A 16,075-nucleotide genomic window follows, 5' to 3' on the forward strand; every position below is an offset into this window, starting at 1 on the left:
ATGCGCTAATTTGCACCATTGGTACAAAAATGTACCCTCAAGTGTGGCTGCACCACAAATGTACCCTCAAGTGTGGCTGCACCACAAATTTACCCTCATGTGTGGCTGCACCGGCAGCACCGACCACATCTGCAGACTTTTATCTTCAGAGGTTAAACTGCATTGTTCCTCTTTGAATTCCTGTTCATTAAGAGTACATGTGAGGTTTGTAGTGTGCTCATGACTCAATAGAGGCAAGTCTTTTGTTATGTTTCCGGAGTTGGTTCCTTTTGTGGTCATCAATACGCCAGGGAGGTTCCCAGCAAACGCTTTCCTGTGCAATGAACCTCGGTTTCTGTTACAAGACAGCGTCCTGGAGAGACACTCAGCAAGCAGTATGGTGCCATGGTTGCCTCTGATGTTGCTTTCTGCATACTTTGCAGCAGAAGTTAAAGGTAAGCTTTTCCAGTCAACTAGAAAGACGTGTATTGTGCACTAAATTAAGAATGAGGGATAAAGTGAAGTGTTTTGTATCAAAGTAGCCGATTACCTTCGAAAGAATGCATTGCATGAAACTAACTTCTTCATAGTGAGCTTTAAAGGATCAAATCAATCTTTAGCTGAGTAAAAACGAATTAAATTATTCACATCCCCGAAGTTTTGCTAAGCACCCCTGATTCTAACAATCAATTTACCCGTTCATTGTCCATCCATCGCCTTCAATCTACTTGTGATTAAAACATGGCAAACAAAATGGACGTGCTGTTTATTCTAGGAATGTTTGTGACAGTGTGATCACGGAAACCCTCTCACTTGATGGATAGTAAGAGTGACAATATGTACTGTTCATAGGCAAGCAGTGTTTTTATAACCAAAACTCTATGAAATCTGAAGGTGGATAGTATTGTGGATTAAAACATGTATTCAACTGTGTTTCATGTTTCTTCAAGACTGGAAATGCAAACAGTTTTGGCTTTTGTGTAGGGATGGGAAAGGCATTTGCCAGACACTGCTGTAGCGGTAATAACTGACCATTGATAGTGGCAGCCGCATAAGGGTGCGAGTACCTGGGCATATAATAGCAAATGCCTAATACTTATACACAAGCCAAAACTGTTGGCTTAGCCAATGCTTGTTTTTAACAGGACTTCAGTGAAAGACAAGGATAGTGCTTATAAATCGAGTGGCTGAATTCAAACCTGGGTATGACATTTTTATTACAAAAGTAGCACCTTTAAAGTTCCAATTAAGTCACTGGGGGTCCCTATTTGTTTGCTGGTATCCCGCCGGTAATTCTGACAGGATACCGGAAAACTCGCCTACTGTTTTTGCCACCTGATATCCTGATATTCCATGTGGCGGAAAGGGCAGTTAATCCCCATTCTCATACAGTCTCATAGGACCCAATGGAAAGCATTGACGGTATTACCAGTAATACCGGTGTTGGTGATACAGGATGTTTTTTGCCATTGGGGGCCTGATTTACCTCTAGCTCCTGGCTGAAGGTAAATCAGTTACCCACACTGGCAAACCTGTACTTTTGCGTTGCGGGAAAAGTGGCAGTAATGGAATAACTGGCACTTTTACCAGCACTTTTCACGCAACACAAAAGTTATAATGACCCCCATTAGCTTTCAGAAGAATGACTTAGAAAAACACTGCCAGGCACTTTGAGTTCAAAGTTTGATGGTAAGGCTTGATAAAGTTAGCTCAAAGAGATCCTAGGAGTAGGTGTTTTGGCCGGGCAGAGGCAGAAAGTGGGTGGGAATGGCCATAGGGATTAACATGGCCAAGAGCAGTCAAGGGGTCGGTAAATAACCAAGCAACACCTACAAGCTTTGTATCCGCCCTTATATGCCATTTCTCCCTAGCCATACTCTAACACAATAGTTTTAGCTGATAGGTGGTGCTTAAGCGTCACCTAACAGCCCAAACAAAAAATCTTTTTATAACTTACTCATTGTACTTATTAATGGATGGAGGATTTTGGAAGCTCTGCATACTGTGATATAGTGGACTCTTAATTTTAATACCACACCAAATACTCGATTTACCTCTAAAAAATACAATTACCTACAACAGAAGAAACAAAGTAAAGTCCATCTTTACCTCCAATTCACCTGAGAATTTCTTCTGATATCACCCTATAAAAAATGCAACGTTTTCGAAATTCTAAGTGTTAATATTTCATTTGCACTTGTATACCTTTCATATGATTACCTTTCATCGAAGTGGCTCTATTAGAACTTTTACCAAGGCATTTCCAAGCTCCCATCGAGCTACAGCCTCAAACCTACAATTGCGTCAAAAGCTTCACTCCAGGCTTGTGAGAACGGTTTTGGTATTCCCTTCCATTGAAAGTATTGATTTGCAACCGGTGAGTCCCACAATTCCCAGCACAGGGGCGTGGCTGTCTCTTAAGCCTTTCCTTAGGGCATTCTCTAGGGTCTCTTCAGGTTTGGAGTTCATCTGGATCTCCAGCTCTTTCCACTTTAGTCTCCCATTTTTCGATCTTGTCCTTGCAGTTATCTCCCTCTTTCACCAAATCTAAGAGTCTACTTTTCCCAAAACATTGATTTTGCTTCCGCCTTTTCCATCCCTGTATTTTATACTAAATTTGAGTCTTCTGGTATGTCTTCCGTGCTCTATAATTAGGCATCAAAACACTCATTTGATGTTCGAACACAGCTGCAAAACCCTAGAGTCTCCCTCGTCCATGCTTCTACTAAGAGATCTTTAAGTTGGCCCATGGATAGTTCACTTCCTTTCCCAGTTGGGGATCTCTCACAAAATACTGCATGGATTCTTATAATTCACTTCACTTCTCATGTCAGTGTATTTTCAGCTCCACTCACTAAAGCTCTGCACCAACATCACTACACTGGTCCTTTGGTACTTCACTTACCCGTTCAGGGTTTTGCACACACTTCACTGGACTGGTAAAAACCTTGGAAAAGGATAATCCTCTGCCTGGTGGCAGATTCCCATCTCAGTAAGTGCTCCTCAGTGGGAAGCAAGAGGTTCTCCTCCGTGTTAGACAGGCTTTTCTGCAATCAGTATCTTCTTTCCTGGGATTCACCCAAAATGATTGGCTGATTTCTGTATTTTCCTAATATATGGTATCCTGTGCCCGACCAAGGATTCTAAGCACATAAGGATTCCAGCATAGAGCAAGGTACAAAACAAAAGAAACCACCACTGCGTACGCTGGAGGGAACATGGTGTGTGAAACTGCATTGAAGGCGCCCGATAAATGATCTACTTTTGAAGTCCACACTTTTACGCATTTCCAGTGTACCCGCCATCGCCATTTGACGTCGCACCCGTATAGGATGTAATGATGCAACACGCTTCCATCACACTAAGCGCATACAGTATCTGTCAACCGAAGTTGTAATATTGACAGAGACACGATGAGCCTGGGGCAGGGCACATCACTCAGAGCACACTCACCTTCTTCTTTTCCTCGACGATGATCTGCTAAGAACAGACAGGAAAAGACCTTGCAGAAAAGTGTCCACCATCTTAGTATGATTCCAGACATTGCCTTGTAGAACATTTCCCGCATATTTGCTATATCCAGTCATTCATTCTCTAACTCTATGCAAATTTATAACTATTTTCATATTGTACATAAGTGATGTTGGATTATTTTTTTCTGTTTTTCAAAACAACATCGCCCCATATTTTTAAGTATCTACATTGAGTAACAAATCTTAAAACGTGCTACGGTGGATATATTGTTAATTAACATTAACATGCACTCTTATCTTCACCAACATTTTAAATTATTTGTGAATGACCACAGGAATACAGGATTGTGATTCTGAAATGGAGAAGAGCAAGTTACTTACCTGTGGTAACATTCTTTCGATTGGATGTTCCTCCCATGCATTCCTCATCTTATGATAAATATGTTTCCAGCTTCAGCTGCTTTGGAAAAATAATTCTTGACAGGGGGCGCTGTGTGCCATCTCGTCAAGTCGATGTCCCTCAAGGGCCTCCGTTTGACTGTCAACGTCATCATTAGCATAAGTAGCGCACGCAGCACCTTTTGGCTTAATTTCTGGTTTTCCCCTCCTGTAGAGGAATTACCAGGCGTACCATGGACCGTAGGCTCCAAGAAAGCACAAAGTGTAAAGACATATCAATTCTGCGTGGGGTAGGCTGGGAGGGGCGATGAGGAATACGTGGGAGGAACATCCAATCGAAAGAACGTTAGCATTGGTAAGTAACTTGTGCTTTAAATGGATTGTGTCCTCCCACGTATTCCTCATTTTATGATAGACTCCCAAAGCAGTATAATTTGGTGGGGGGGGTATGAATTTTAGTTTGTCCTTAAATGTTATCATGGACTGAATTAGGGACCGCTTTCCCAAATTGTCCTTCTTGATTGGAAGATGAATCCATGCAGTAATGTTTTACAAAAGTGTGAACAGACGATCAAGTGTCCGCTGCACATATGTCTTTTACTGGAAAACCTCTCTGAGGAGCAGCAGAAATTAAATGATATTTTATTTATATTGCGCTTGTACATAAGTGTTTCAGAGCGTGACCAGGCAAAGGGAGGGGATCAAGGGAGAACAAAAACAACAATCTTACTAGGCCCAGTGACATTGAGAATGCGCAAGTGCATGGAAAAGGGAATAGGGGGAAAGTGCATGGAAGGGGGAAGCCGTGGAAAGTGCGGATCAGAGGATAGAGCAGAATAAATAATAAGTAAAATAAATAAATAAATAGAGGAGGTAGTGCAGCCAGCAAAGGGCAAGTGCTAGATTAGTCAAATAGGGTATATCTGATAAGTGCAGAAGAAAACTGGGAAGGGGACTCCATGGGTACAGATACAGACCCCAGAGCAAGGGGTGGCCTGGAGGCAGGGCAGGAGGGTGGTAGGGTAAGCAGGTACCTAGGCACGAATGACACAGTGGCAAGAGAGAGAACAGATCAGAATGGGAGAAGAGGGGCAAAGGCAGAAGCGAAGAAGAAGGTCTTGAGGTGCTTGCGGAACCGGAGATGGTTCTCCTCAAGTTTCAGGTTTGGTCCTGAGGCTGTGCCAAAGGGAGGCCCCAGCCAAAGACAGAGATCTACCCCCAGCTAGTTTCTTTGAAAACGGCTGACCCTGAGGGAGTTAGAAGTAGAGGAGCGAAGGGCTTGAGAAGGGAGGTATTTACGGAGGGATGGTTGAAGGTATTTTGGACCCAGGTCCCAGAAATCCTTGTGGACAATGCAGAGGGTTTTAAATGTAATCCTTGCATTCACTGGAAGCCAGTGAAGGTATTTCAGAGCTGGAGAGAAACGATCGCCGGGCTTGAGGCCAAGGACAGGTCTCGCAGTCCTGTTCTGGATTAGTAGTAAAGTGCGGAGAGTGGAGGCGGGTAGGTTTAGAAAGAGGCTGCCATGCCCCTTGTGGAATGTGCTCTCAAGCCTTCCGGCGGTTCTTTGCCCACTAACCTGTAACATTCCCCAATAGTCAGGATGATCAATCTGGATAGGTTCTGTTTTGTCACAGCTAACCCCAATTTAGGACCACTATAGCCAATGAATAATTGGTCATTCTGTCGAATTTTGGACATTCTTAGGTCCAGTCTATGTAATCTTTCCTCCTCCTTTCCAGGATGAGGAGGTGGGTAGGAAGATGGTAAAATAATCTTTTGAGACAAATGGAAGTCGTAGACCACCTTTGGTAGAAACACAGTTTTCACCTTGAGAACAACCTTGTCTGTATAGAAAACAGCCCCAGATTCGTCAAATGTAACAAAAAAAGATAGCACCATAGGTGTATCACAAAGAAAAGGATCCACATTCTTATCCCTGCGCCAACTGCTGAACTCATTCCAAGGCAGCGGTACAAAGATTTTGTTGCTGGCCTTCTGGCAAAAAGTAAGATCTCCATTACGTCATCAAGGATGTCCCAATCCTTATATCTCAACCTCTCAGAAACCATGCGTGAAGGTTGAGTGTCTTGACGAAGAGCCCGACCCTCCTCTCGCAAGAGTAGGTCCTCTCTTTGTGGAAGACGGATTAGAGGGCAGATGATCATGTCCAGAAGGTCCCAGTACCACATCCTCCTGGCCCAATCTGGTGCAATTAGGATCATGGATTTCCCGAACTTTCTCAACCTCCTGATCATGTGAGGATTGACGGGGACTAGAGGAAACGGGCACAGGAGTGGAAATTCCCAGTCCACCACAAAGGTGTCCCCTAGGGCTCTACTTGGGGGAAATTCCCTGGAGCAGAACAGTTCGCACCTCCGGTTGACACTGGTCACAAAATGATCCATTTGCGGGATTCCCCAAAGGGGGAAGATCTCCTGAAGGACTTTCTGAGCTAGTTCCCACTCGTGGGAGACTGTGCTCTGTCTGCCCAGAGTGTCCGCCACCGTGTTCTCCTCTCCAGCTAGGTCAACTGCCCACAGGGAGATTCCTGCTTGAATTGCCCAGAACCAGAGCTGCATTGCCTCTCTGCAAGTAGGTAGTGACCCTAAGCTTCCTCTCTTGTTGAGTTAGTACATGGCCACCATGTTGTCTGTCATTATCAGGACATTCTCTCCCCCTACAGAGGGCAGGAAGGCCTTCTGAGCTAGTCTGATCGCCCTCAGCTCCAAAAGTTTGATGTGTAGTTTGGACTCTGATGGAGACCAACGACTGCTGATTGTCAGATCGTTGGCGTGGGCTCCCCGTGAATGAGGCATCCGTAACTACTGTTATCTCCGGGCATGGTTGCCAAAGGGTTCTCCCTTCAGAATGTTGTTCTCGCAGGCTGACGACATAATATCCTGTACGACTCTGCTAGGAACTTGAAGAAGGTCTGACATCATGCCTGATAATTGGGACCATTGAGTCCAGAGAACCCTTTGGAGAGATCTCATTCTCAGGCAAGCTTCTGGCACCAGAAAAATGCAGGATGTCATGAGCCAGAGCAACCTCAGAAAATCGAAGCAGGGAGATGCTGGGCACCCTTGAATTTGGTGACCATCTGGAGAATGTGTTGAGCCCTCACCTCGGGTGGTGGCGAGGCTTTCCCCAAGGTTGTATCCAGTACCGCGCCAATCCTGAGACTCGCTGCCACAACCACCATTAACTTGGTGAAAACCCTCGGGCGGAGTTCAGCCTGAATGGCAGAACTCAAAAAATCGAAGGCAGGGAGATGCTGGGCAGCCTTGAATTTGGTGACCATCTGCAGAATGTGTTAAGCCCTCACCTCGGGTGGCGAGGCTTTCCCCAAGGTTGTATCCAGTACCGCGCCTCTCCTGAGACTCGCTATCCCAACCTCCATTACCTTGGTGAAAACCCTCGGGCGGAGTTCAGCCTGAATGGCAGAACTTGAAATTGATAATGGGAACCGCCAATCGCGAACCTCAGGTACCTTCTGGGCTTGTGAGGGATAGGCACATGAAAGTAATCATCCTGAAGGTCCAATGATACCATCTAATACTGCAGCTGGAGGGCCTTAAGGATCTGAGACAGAGTAACCATCTTGAACTTGTTCTTCCTGAGGAACTTGTTCAAGTTTCTTAAGTCCAAGATGGGTCTCAATCCTCCGTCCTTCTTGGGAATTAGAAAGGACAGGGAGTACCAACCTCTCCGTCACAGGCAACAGTTCTTTAGCACCTTTCTCTAGCAGGGTCAACATTTCCTGCACAAGGAGCAGATCTGGAATTTTGAAAGAGCTGTTTCTGGTGGATGATCCTGGGGGCATTTTTAGAAACCCTGGGCTATTGTTTCCAGTGTCCAAGCATATGAAGTAATGCCCCACCATTTATTTATTTATTTATTGTTTATTTATACAGCGCTTATACACAAGTGAAGTGCTTCAAGGCACTTCAAGGAGAGAAGGGAGCAAGGGAATAGTCATTCTTAGGCCTTGAAGTTTCCGAATGATCTAACAAAGAAGTAACTAGCGTACTAGATCTGACGGCATTTATCCTAGTGCAAGTGCATGAAGTGTTTCAGGTGCAACCAGATTGGGGAGGGGAGACAAAGGGGGGACAGACAGAACTTACGAGGCCTAGTAAATTCAGGTCATGCAATTGTACAGACGGAGTGCAGGGGCGGGGAAGGGGGAACAAGTGCACCCAGTTCAGCAGGGTCCTGGGTTACCCTTCTCATGGAATGTATGCTGAAAGTGTAGTAGTGCTGAGCATAGTGCAGAGGCCCGGAGGCAAGTGCAAAGACAGGCAGGGGAGCCTGGGACCTGTGAAGCTCTGGAGGTGAGCCAGGCGACCAGTCAGTAAAAGCTGAACAGAGTTAGGGGAGAGATGGAGGAGTAAGGTGGAGAGAAAGAGAGAGGAGGTTAGCAGGGGAGAGGGAGAGAGAAAGAGAAAGAGAAAGAGAAGAGGAAGGTCTTGAGGAGTTTCCAGAATGTAAGGAACTCTGGTTCATTCTTTCAGATGCAGAGAAAGTCTGCCTCCCACAGGGATTTTATGGGTTAAGGCCTCAGAGTGATTTTGAGGTGGCTGAAGCAGTGGGTGAGGGTAGAATTGCCGCTGTGTGGGCTGACTTAGCACCTCTCCCTCGTCCACCTTGAGGGAAACCTCTCTGACTTCTATGACTGGTCTGTCCTCTCCCTCTTCCAACTGAAGAGTAGAATCAAAAGGACCTACCCCTCCAAGATGATGTACCGGGGTAGGAATGTTGAGGCTGTCTAATGGCGGCACTAAGAGATTTAGCTGTCGCTTTTGAGGTCTGCAGCTTTTCCAGACTTTCATCAGCCTTGTTTCCAAACAGCCTCGAGCCATCAAAGGGCATATTGAGGAGTCTAGATTGCACATCCTGTGAAAATCCAGACTTCCTCAACCACGCAAATCTGCGAAGCGCATTGCGAGTTGTCATGGACCTGCTAATGCTATCAGCAGTATCCAGACCTGACTGGAGGCATTTCCTCCTTACCATCTTTGATGATAGCCAGGAAGCCGTCTCTTTCTTCTCCTTCTGGGATGTGGTCAGTCGCCATAGCTACGCAGTCCCACAGGGTAAACATGAATTTTGACAAGGCACAAATTGTTTTTCCTATTTTAAAGCCATGTTTCCAGCAGTAAATATTTTTCTAGACCAGGCATCCACTCACTTGTTATCCCTATCTGGAGGGATAGAAGGATAGGCTGATTGTTTAGTAGACGTAACAGCCTGAACCACTGAACTCTCTGGTGTTGGGTGCTTTGTTAAATATTCTGGGTCACTGCTGGATGGCCTAAATCTTTTTGTGAAGTTGTTATTTGCTGCAGCTGCAGTTTCTGGTGTTTCTCAATTAGATGAGACCCTTTATTGTAGGGCGATATGAAAGGGCAAAATTGGATCTCTCTGGGGACCCTGATCCAGTATATTGGTTAGGTCATTCTGCCCGGAAGAAGGTGCAGGCCTGCTCCAACCCAGAATTTCAACCATCTTGCTCATAAGTTGTTTGTATGAGGAGTCAGTGTGGTCTGAAGGATCTGGTTTCCCAAATTACAATTCTGGAGAGGTATCTAACACTGGCTGTTTGCAGGTTTTCATACAAGTCTGTTATCCTAGAGTCTTCAGAAATTGACTCCTCTGGCACATTTGGGATACCAAATTGTAGGCCAAATGTTGGTGTATTGTCATCTGAGGGTTTATTGTCTTCATAAATTGAAGAAAAAAGTTTTAAAAAATGTCTCTTTTGGTAAGGGTTTGAAAGCCTTATCCTGCGTAACCATGGGCTACGACAACTTCGAAGAAATCGTCGATAACGTCTTCAAAGTTGGTGTCGATTTTGGTGGAGTCGACTTCGACACTGGCATCGATGGCTCCGACGCTGGTGGCGTTTGCGAGGCCGTTGGAGTTGCCAACTTTCTATGTTTCGCTGAAGGAACCTTCGAAGGACTGGATTCCTGGCTTGTCAAAGCCCTGAACGATTTCTCTCAATGTAGTTCCGGCTTGTGCCTCGGACCCGAAGATGTATAAGGTTTAGTCTTTGACTTCCCTTTGCCGTCTTGATGCAGATCAGCAGGGTCATGGACTTTCTGACTCTCCTTCGATGGGGTCAGGGCCACATTCTCAAAGATTTTTAACATTTCTTTACAAAATGAGTCCCATTTTGCTGGGGAGTCTGACTTGGTTGGACAGTTGATTACCTCGGCCAAGGAATCACTAGAGGTTGAAGGTAACCTATGATGTAGTTTATTGGCCTTCTTGGAAGAAGAATGGCGCAATCGTCTTCTTGATCGAGATCTTTTAGACCTTTTCCGTCAAGGAGAATCTCTCGACTCTTCGAATTTTCTTTTTTGTGAATTCTTCGAAGGAGACTTCGAAGGTAACCTACACACCGCCAATTTACCTTTACGCTCCCTCAGAGCCTTTTCCCCTGACAGGAGTTACACTCGGACGTACAGTGATCGGTTCCGATACACCACAGGCATACGCGGTGGGGGTCGGTGATCGATATAGTCGAATCGCAGTCTTGACATTTCTTGAAGCCTGTCTTAGGCGTGGTTCGAGCAGACGGTGAAGACATTTTCATACAGAGAATTAGTGATGAAGTTCAGTAAAGAACAGAAGCGTGCCATAATTCGTCAAAGCGATAGCTTGGAAAAACAGAACTGAAGCCAACGGGTGCTGCTTGCGCTACTTATACTAATAATTACATCGACAGTCTAATGGAGGCCCTCAAGGGAAATCGGCTCGACGAGACGCCACACAGCGGCACCTGTTGAGAATGTTTTTTCCGATGGAGCAGAAGCTGAAAAGATATTTATTGTAAAATGAGGAATATGTACGAGGACACAATACATTTGAAAAGCACTGTTTTGTTTTTGGATTCCTTCATCCTCTGAAGCTGCTATCTTCATGCAGCACATTTGATATTTGCAGTTAAGGGTTGTTCAAGGTCGTCATTGCGTAGACAAGCTTTACTTCTGTGAAAAAAGGGAGTGATAGCCACACATTTCGATGAGAACTATGGGGGCCATTTGGGACCTAATTCAAGATTCATAAATGCATATACTGAACACTGAAATGTATACATTGCATACCAAAATGTGTGCATTAGATACTGAAATGTACATACTGTACATTGAGATGCATGCATTCTATACTGAAAGGTAAATACTGTATATTGAGATACATGCATTATATATTGAAATAGATACACTGCATGCTGAGATACATTCATTTTATACTGAGAGGTATATACTGTAAGGTGAAATTCATGTGGTATATTTAAGTATGTATGCATATAGACTGCACACTGAGGTATATATATTGTATACTGAGATGTATACACAGTATTTTGACATGAATACATTATATATTGAAATATATACACTGTATACTGAGATGCATACAATATATATTAACATATCACACGGCCCACGCTAGCGGGCGTGCAGTTATGGTTAAGTTGCTAAACCCATAGGAAGACCACTTTTTCGGCGGCTTATAACTTTGCTCCCCCTGGAAGAATCTGCACCAAACTTTGATAAATAAGTATATGGCCCGCTCTGAATTTATTTTTTTGACAACTTTGGTGAGGTTTTGTGCAGGTGGGAGTTATAGAGGGGTCCCAACATTTTTTCTCCTAGACTGAATGGGCAAAAACCTTGCGCACGGCTACAGCATGAATGGCTGGACGGATTTGCACCAAATTTGGGGCAGGAGCGGGGGCTTGGGCCAGAAAGCGTACTTTTGTGTGTATGGTGGGAATCCGATCAGTACTTTTGTTGGAAACAACTGAAATTTACGTCTCTAAAAATTAGTGATATCTGGGCCCGCTACTTGGACCCATTTCCCTGTTCGCTTCGCAGACAGACGTGTCATTGGCTTGCGGTACGGCGTGCTGTCGGAGAACTTTGGACACCGCCGGTGGTTGGCTGGAAGGAAGCGTGCTGTGTGTCAAAGATTTTTGGCTAACGCTGCCATGGTGTATCGGAGGACAGTGCGCCGACGGAAGGGTCAGGAAAATATACCGTACGCCATGTGTGTGCGGCAAGAAGGGAGGGAAACGGTGGGGGAATGAGAAGTGGTTCATGTGGCATATGTAAATAGGTGGAAGAAGAAAGAGGAGTGCCTGCAGTATTCGCGGATACCTAGACAGGCGACTACTTTGTGTGGTGATTGGAGGCAGCTGTCGTAACGGCCCAATAGTTTGTGCCCTGACCTGTTTGTGGCGACCTCTTTCCGTGGAGAGTAGTAGCAGGTGAATTTCAGAAGGGGAGTGAATTGCACATAAAATAGGTTGGGAGGGAGCGCGGGTGGCTGTGCTCTGCAGATGGATTGCGGTAGTTGGGCACACGGTGGCATGCATGAGTACATGAAGTAGCGGTGGGTCTGTTGAAGGATTAGACTATTAGGTGCATGGCCGAAGGCCGTAGGACGTAGGGCATGCTTATATGTGCTTGGATAGTGTGCTTTGTGCACATTGCTTGGAGTAGGGGCAATGTTGTGAACATTTTGTGGGTAGGTTGGCTGTGACACAATACTTTATGAGTGGAAGTGGTTAAGACCATAGAATTTGAATGAAAGGGGTGCCGGAGACAATGTAATGTTTGTAGATTATGGTAACTGTTTCATTTTATGCTGCATAGCTCCATTGCGGTGCAGAGTTTGGGTAGGAGTGTTGGTGCCAGTGGTGCGTATGTGCATAGTGGTAGTTGGTGACATTCTGACGTGCATGGTTGCATTATGGTGCGGGGAATGTGTGCATGGGGCACACCCACTGCAGCAATGCAGGTTTGACGTTGCATCAGGCACAGGGTGGTGATCTTCGGAGAATGGGTGTGGAGCACATTGTAGACATGCTACAATAGCACAAGTGAGTTGAAAAGCGTGTATTGTACGTTCCATGGTTGCGGTGATAGTTGCAACATGCTACAGTATTTGGTGTACGGCAGGAGATGGTGCAGTGAGAAGTTGTGCAGTGTGGCTACAGGGTGCAGTGTTTATATAATGTGAGTATGGAAGAGGATGTGGTTGAAGTGCAGCTTATATGTGCTTGGTTACTCGGCTGTGTGCAGATTTATTGAAGTAGGCCCAATGTTGTGAAGATGTTGTGCTTAGGTTGCCAGTGACGCAATACATTGTGAATGGCAGTGGGTAGTGGTGGTGCAGGCTTTGGTATGTTGAGGATTCTGCTAATTGTGACACGTTTTCATGAATGGGGGTTTTATGGTGTGGAAGAGTTGGGTAGAAGCGGTGCTAGGTATGTTACATTTGTGCATAATGTTAGCTGCCCACATGGTTGCATGCATGGATCCATAGTATTGTGGTGGGTGTGGGCAAGGGCTGCACTGTTATGAGCATGGCCAAAGGTGTGCTGGGTGCACCTCAGGATCGTTGTGTATGCTGCAATCGTGCATTCTTTAGCAGAAGTTTCTGGTGGAGGGGCTTTGGAATCAAACGGAATGTGCACTGAGAGTGTTTAACAGTAAATATGGAGTGGTGTACAGAAATGATAGTGTGCAATGCAGAGGTTTTGTATGTGATTGATGCATGCGTGTTTGAAAATTTGACAGCACCCAATGAGGGAGTGCTGCAAAAATGCCAGTGCAAAGGGAAGAAGTATTGTGTCTTCTTTACTGGGCCGTGGCCCTCGATGTAGATGGGAAAGCGCACGTGCCACATCCTGCCATTATGAGCATGGTGGCCATGGAAATGCAATTGTGGGAAATAGGCATTTAAGTGTGGGGATTATCCAATCAGGTACTGTGGGTGTGGTTCACAGGAAAGGGCGGTCAAACTGTTGTACTTTATACTCTGCATACTGAGGGTGGCTGGCATGGCGAAATGCATTGTGTTGACTGCAGGTGATCCCTTTGTCATAGATCTGCACAACTATGCCCTGGAATGATACTTTGACAGCAATTTTGGTTTGGAAGGAGTGGATGCATTGTGGAACGCTGTGTATGAGTGCAATTTCGCCGATATGCATGCACTTTGCGAAGACCTGGCCACTTTTGCTACTGTCAATGTTATCGTTATCCACTACGGCAAGCCACGTAACCCATAGGTATGCCTATGGGTTACGTGGCTTGCTTATATTTGTTCCATCGACTGAGGAGTTTGCTGGATGTCGTGAAGAGGCTTTTTCCCACTGCCAAGGTGCTTTTCTCATCCATAATACCACAAAGGGTATGGCCCACTGGTCATGGATGCTGTTCCGAGCCAGACGTAGGAAGGTGACTCATCAACAGAAGCCTGCATACTTTTTTTTCCGCTCGTTGAATGTTCTTCTGCAACAATGACATCATTAGTTGTGGAAATGCAGAGTTTTTCCAAGAAAATGGCATTGGTAATGCAGTTTTCTTTGCTCGTCTACAGGATCCACTGAAGAGTTTGCTGTAGTAATGTGAGCACAAAAAAACATAAAAGCAAATAAAAACTGAAAAAAGGTGTTTCATTAGAAGCATAAAAAAAAGCTCTTTTAAGAACCACCCCTTACCATGAACTCCCCCTACCCTGGTTGCAAGTTATTCCCCCAAGACCGCACGCAGCACGAAAGCCACATCCGGGGATGTTGAGGATGGTGGCAATGGAAATGGGACTGTGGGGATTGTCCAATCAGGTGATTAGGGTGTGCGGCAATAGGAAGAAGGACTCCTGATTCACTCGGGCCCCACACTTGTGGCACTTGGGGAAGCCCACGTGCCACATTCTGCACTTCTCACCATGCTGGCCTATGTAAATGGGACTGTAGGGATTGTCCTATCAGGTGCTCAGGGTGTGCATCACAGGAAAGCGTGGCAATAGGAAGAAGGACTCCTCCTGCTTTACTGTGGCGATGCCCTCGTGGTACTTGGGAAAGCGCACGTGCCACAATCTGCGCTTCTCACCATGCCAGCCAATGGAAATGGGACGGTGGGGATTGTCCAATCAGGTGCTCAGGGTGAGAGTCACAGGAAAGGGCGGCAATATATTTTCCCATTACTCGGTGTACTGACGGTAGCAGGCAGAGATGGAGAGACGCACTGTCTTGATAGTCGGTGATGCCTTTGTGGGATTTTCAGGATGGCAGTAATGGAAATGGGACTGTGGAGGGATTGCGCAATAACGTTTCTGGGCCTGTTGTGTACTCAGAAAACTGTTGTACAGAACTGATACTGTTACATGGGGAGCTCTTCAATGTTATTGGTGGATGTGTGTAGAACTTTTTAACAGTACGCAATGACGGTTTGCTGAAAAGAAGGCAGTAGAAAGGGAAGAAGAAATGTTTCTGCTTTATTGGGGCATGGGCCTCGCCGTCCTTGGGGAAACGCATGTGGACATACTCCCGGTTTCAGCTTGCTACCCATGACATTGGGACAGTGGGGACTATCACACCTGCGGGTGTGGGTCACTGGAAGGATTGTTCTTACTTTTCTACATTACTTTGCACACTGAGCCGGACTGCCATAGTTGTAATTACTTGCAAACGCAATGTATCACAGCCCATTTGGTCCAACATCACTTACATGCCAAACCTATGTGGCCTGCTCCTGTGTTCTGAAAAACTGAAAACAGATTGCAGAGCAGCTCTGGGGTGTGGCCTTTTGTAGGGCTGCTGTGGAGAACTTGCACCCAGAAAACAGGTCTACATTGTTCAAAAACCTACATACATGTACAACAGCCCATTGTGGTGTGCACACTGAGCCGGACTGCCATAGTTGTAATTACTTGCAAACGCAATGTATCACAGCCCATTTGGTCCAACATCACTTACATGCCAAACCTATGTGGCCTGCTCCTGTGTTCTGAAAAACTGAAAACAGATTGCAGAGCAGCTCTGGGGTGTGGCCTTTTGTAGGGCTGCTGTGGAGAACTTGCACCCAGAAAACAGGTCTACATTGTTCAAAAACCTACATACATGTACAACAGCCCATTGTGGTGTGTTTGTAAGCGTGTACTTTCCGTAAAACACTCCCTACGTTCCTCAACAGTGCACTTTGCCAGTGTCCATGGGTCTGGATCGTGTCACCAAAATAAGGGCCCAGGCACGGCGTGGGTGCGGTCACATGGTGACGTCACCACTGCTCTCCTTTGGAACTGCTGTCCACAGGACGCATTTTGGGCAGAATACGTTGTGAGCATGTGCATACCGTTGCCACTTCTATACTGAATAATAGGCCACCATATGTGTGCTGAGCATTTTGGAAGACGCTGCCTGTTGA

The 16,075-nt window shown here is 45.7% G+C and overlaps 1 protein-coding gene across 2 annotated transcripts in view; it reads left to right on the forward strand.

Moving 5' to 3' along the window:
• The first annotated feature begins 306 nt into the window (after positions 1–306).
• Positions 307–16,075, forward strand: part of LOC138504147 (uncharacterized) — a 307,307-nt gene continuing 291,538 nt past the window's right edge. For both annotated transcript variants that reach the window (XM_069624391.1, XM_069624392.1), the window contains exon 1: positions 307–434. In XM_069624391.1, coding sequence (XP_069480492.1) covers positions 377–434 — 58 coding nt within the window. In that variant the 5' untranslated portion in view covers positions 307–376. The remainder of the gene's footprint in view (positions 435–16,075) is intronic.

The sequence above is a fragment of the Ambystoma mexicanum genome, chromosome 11, assembly GCF_040938575.1.
Source record: "Ambystoma mexicanum isolate Mex_15411 chromosome 11, UKY_AmexF1_1, whole genome shotgun sequence".
In the NCBI taxonomy this organism is placed as follows: domain Eukaryota; kingdom Metazoa; phylum Chordata; class Amphibia; order Caudata; family Ambystomatidae; genus Ambystoma; species Ambystoma mexicanum.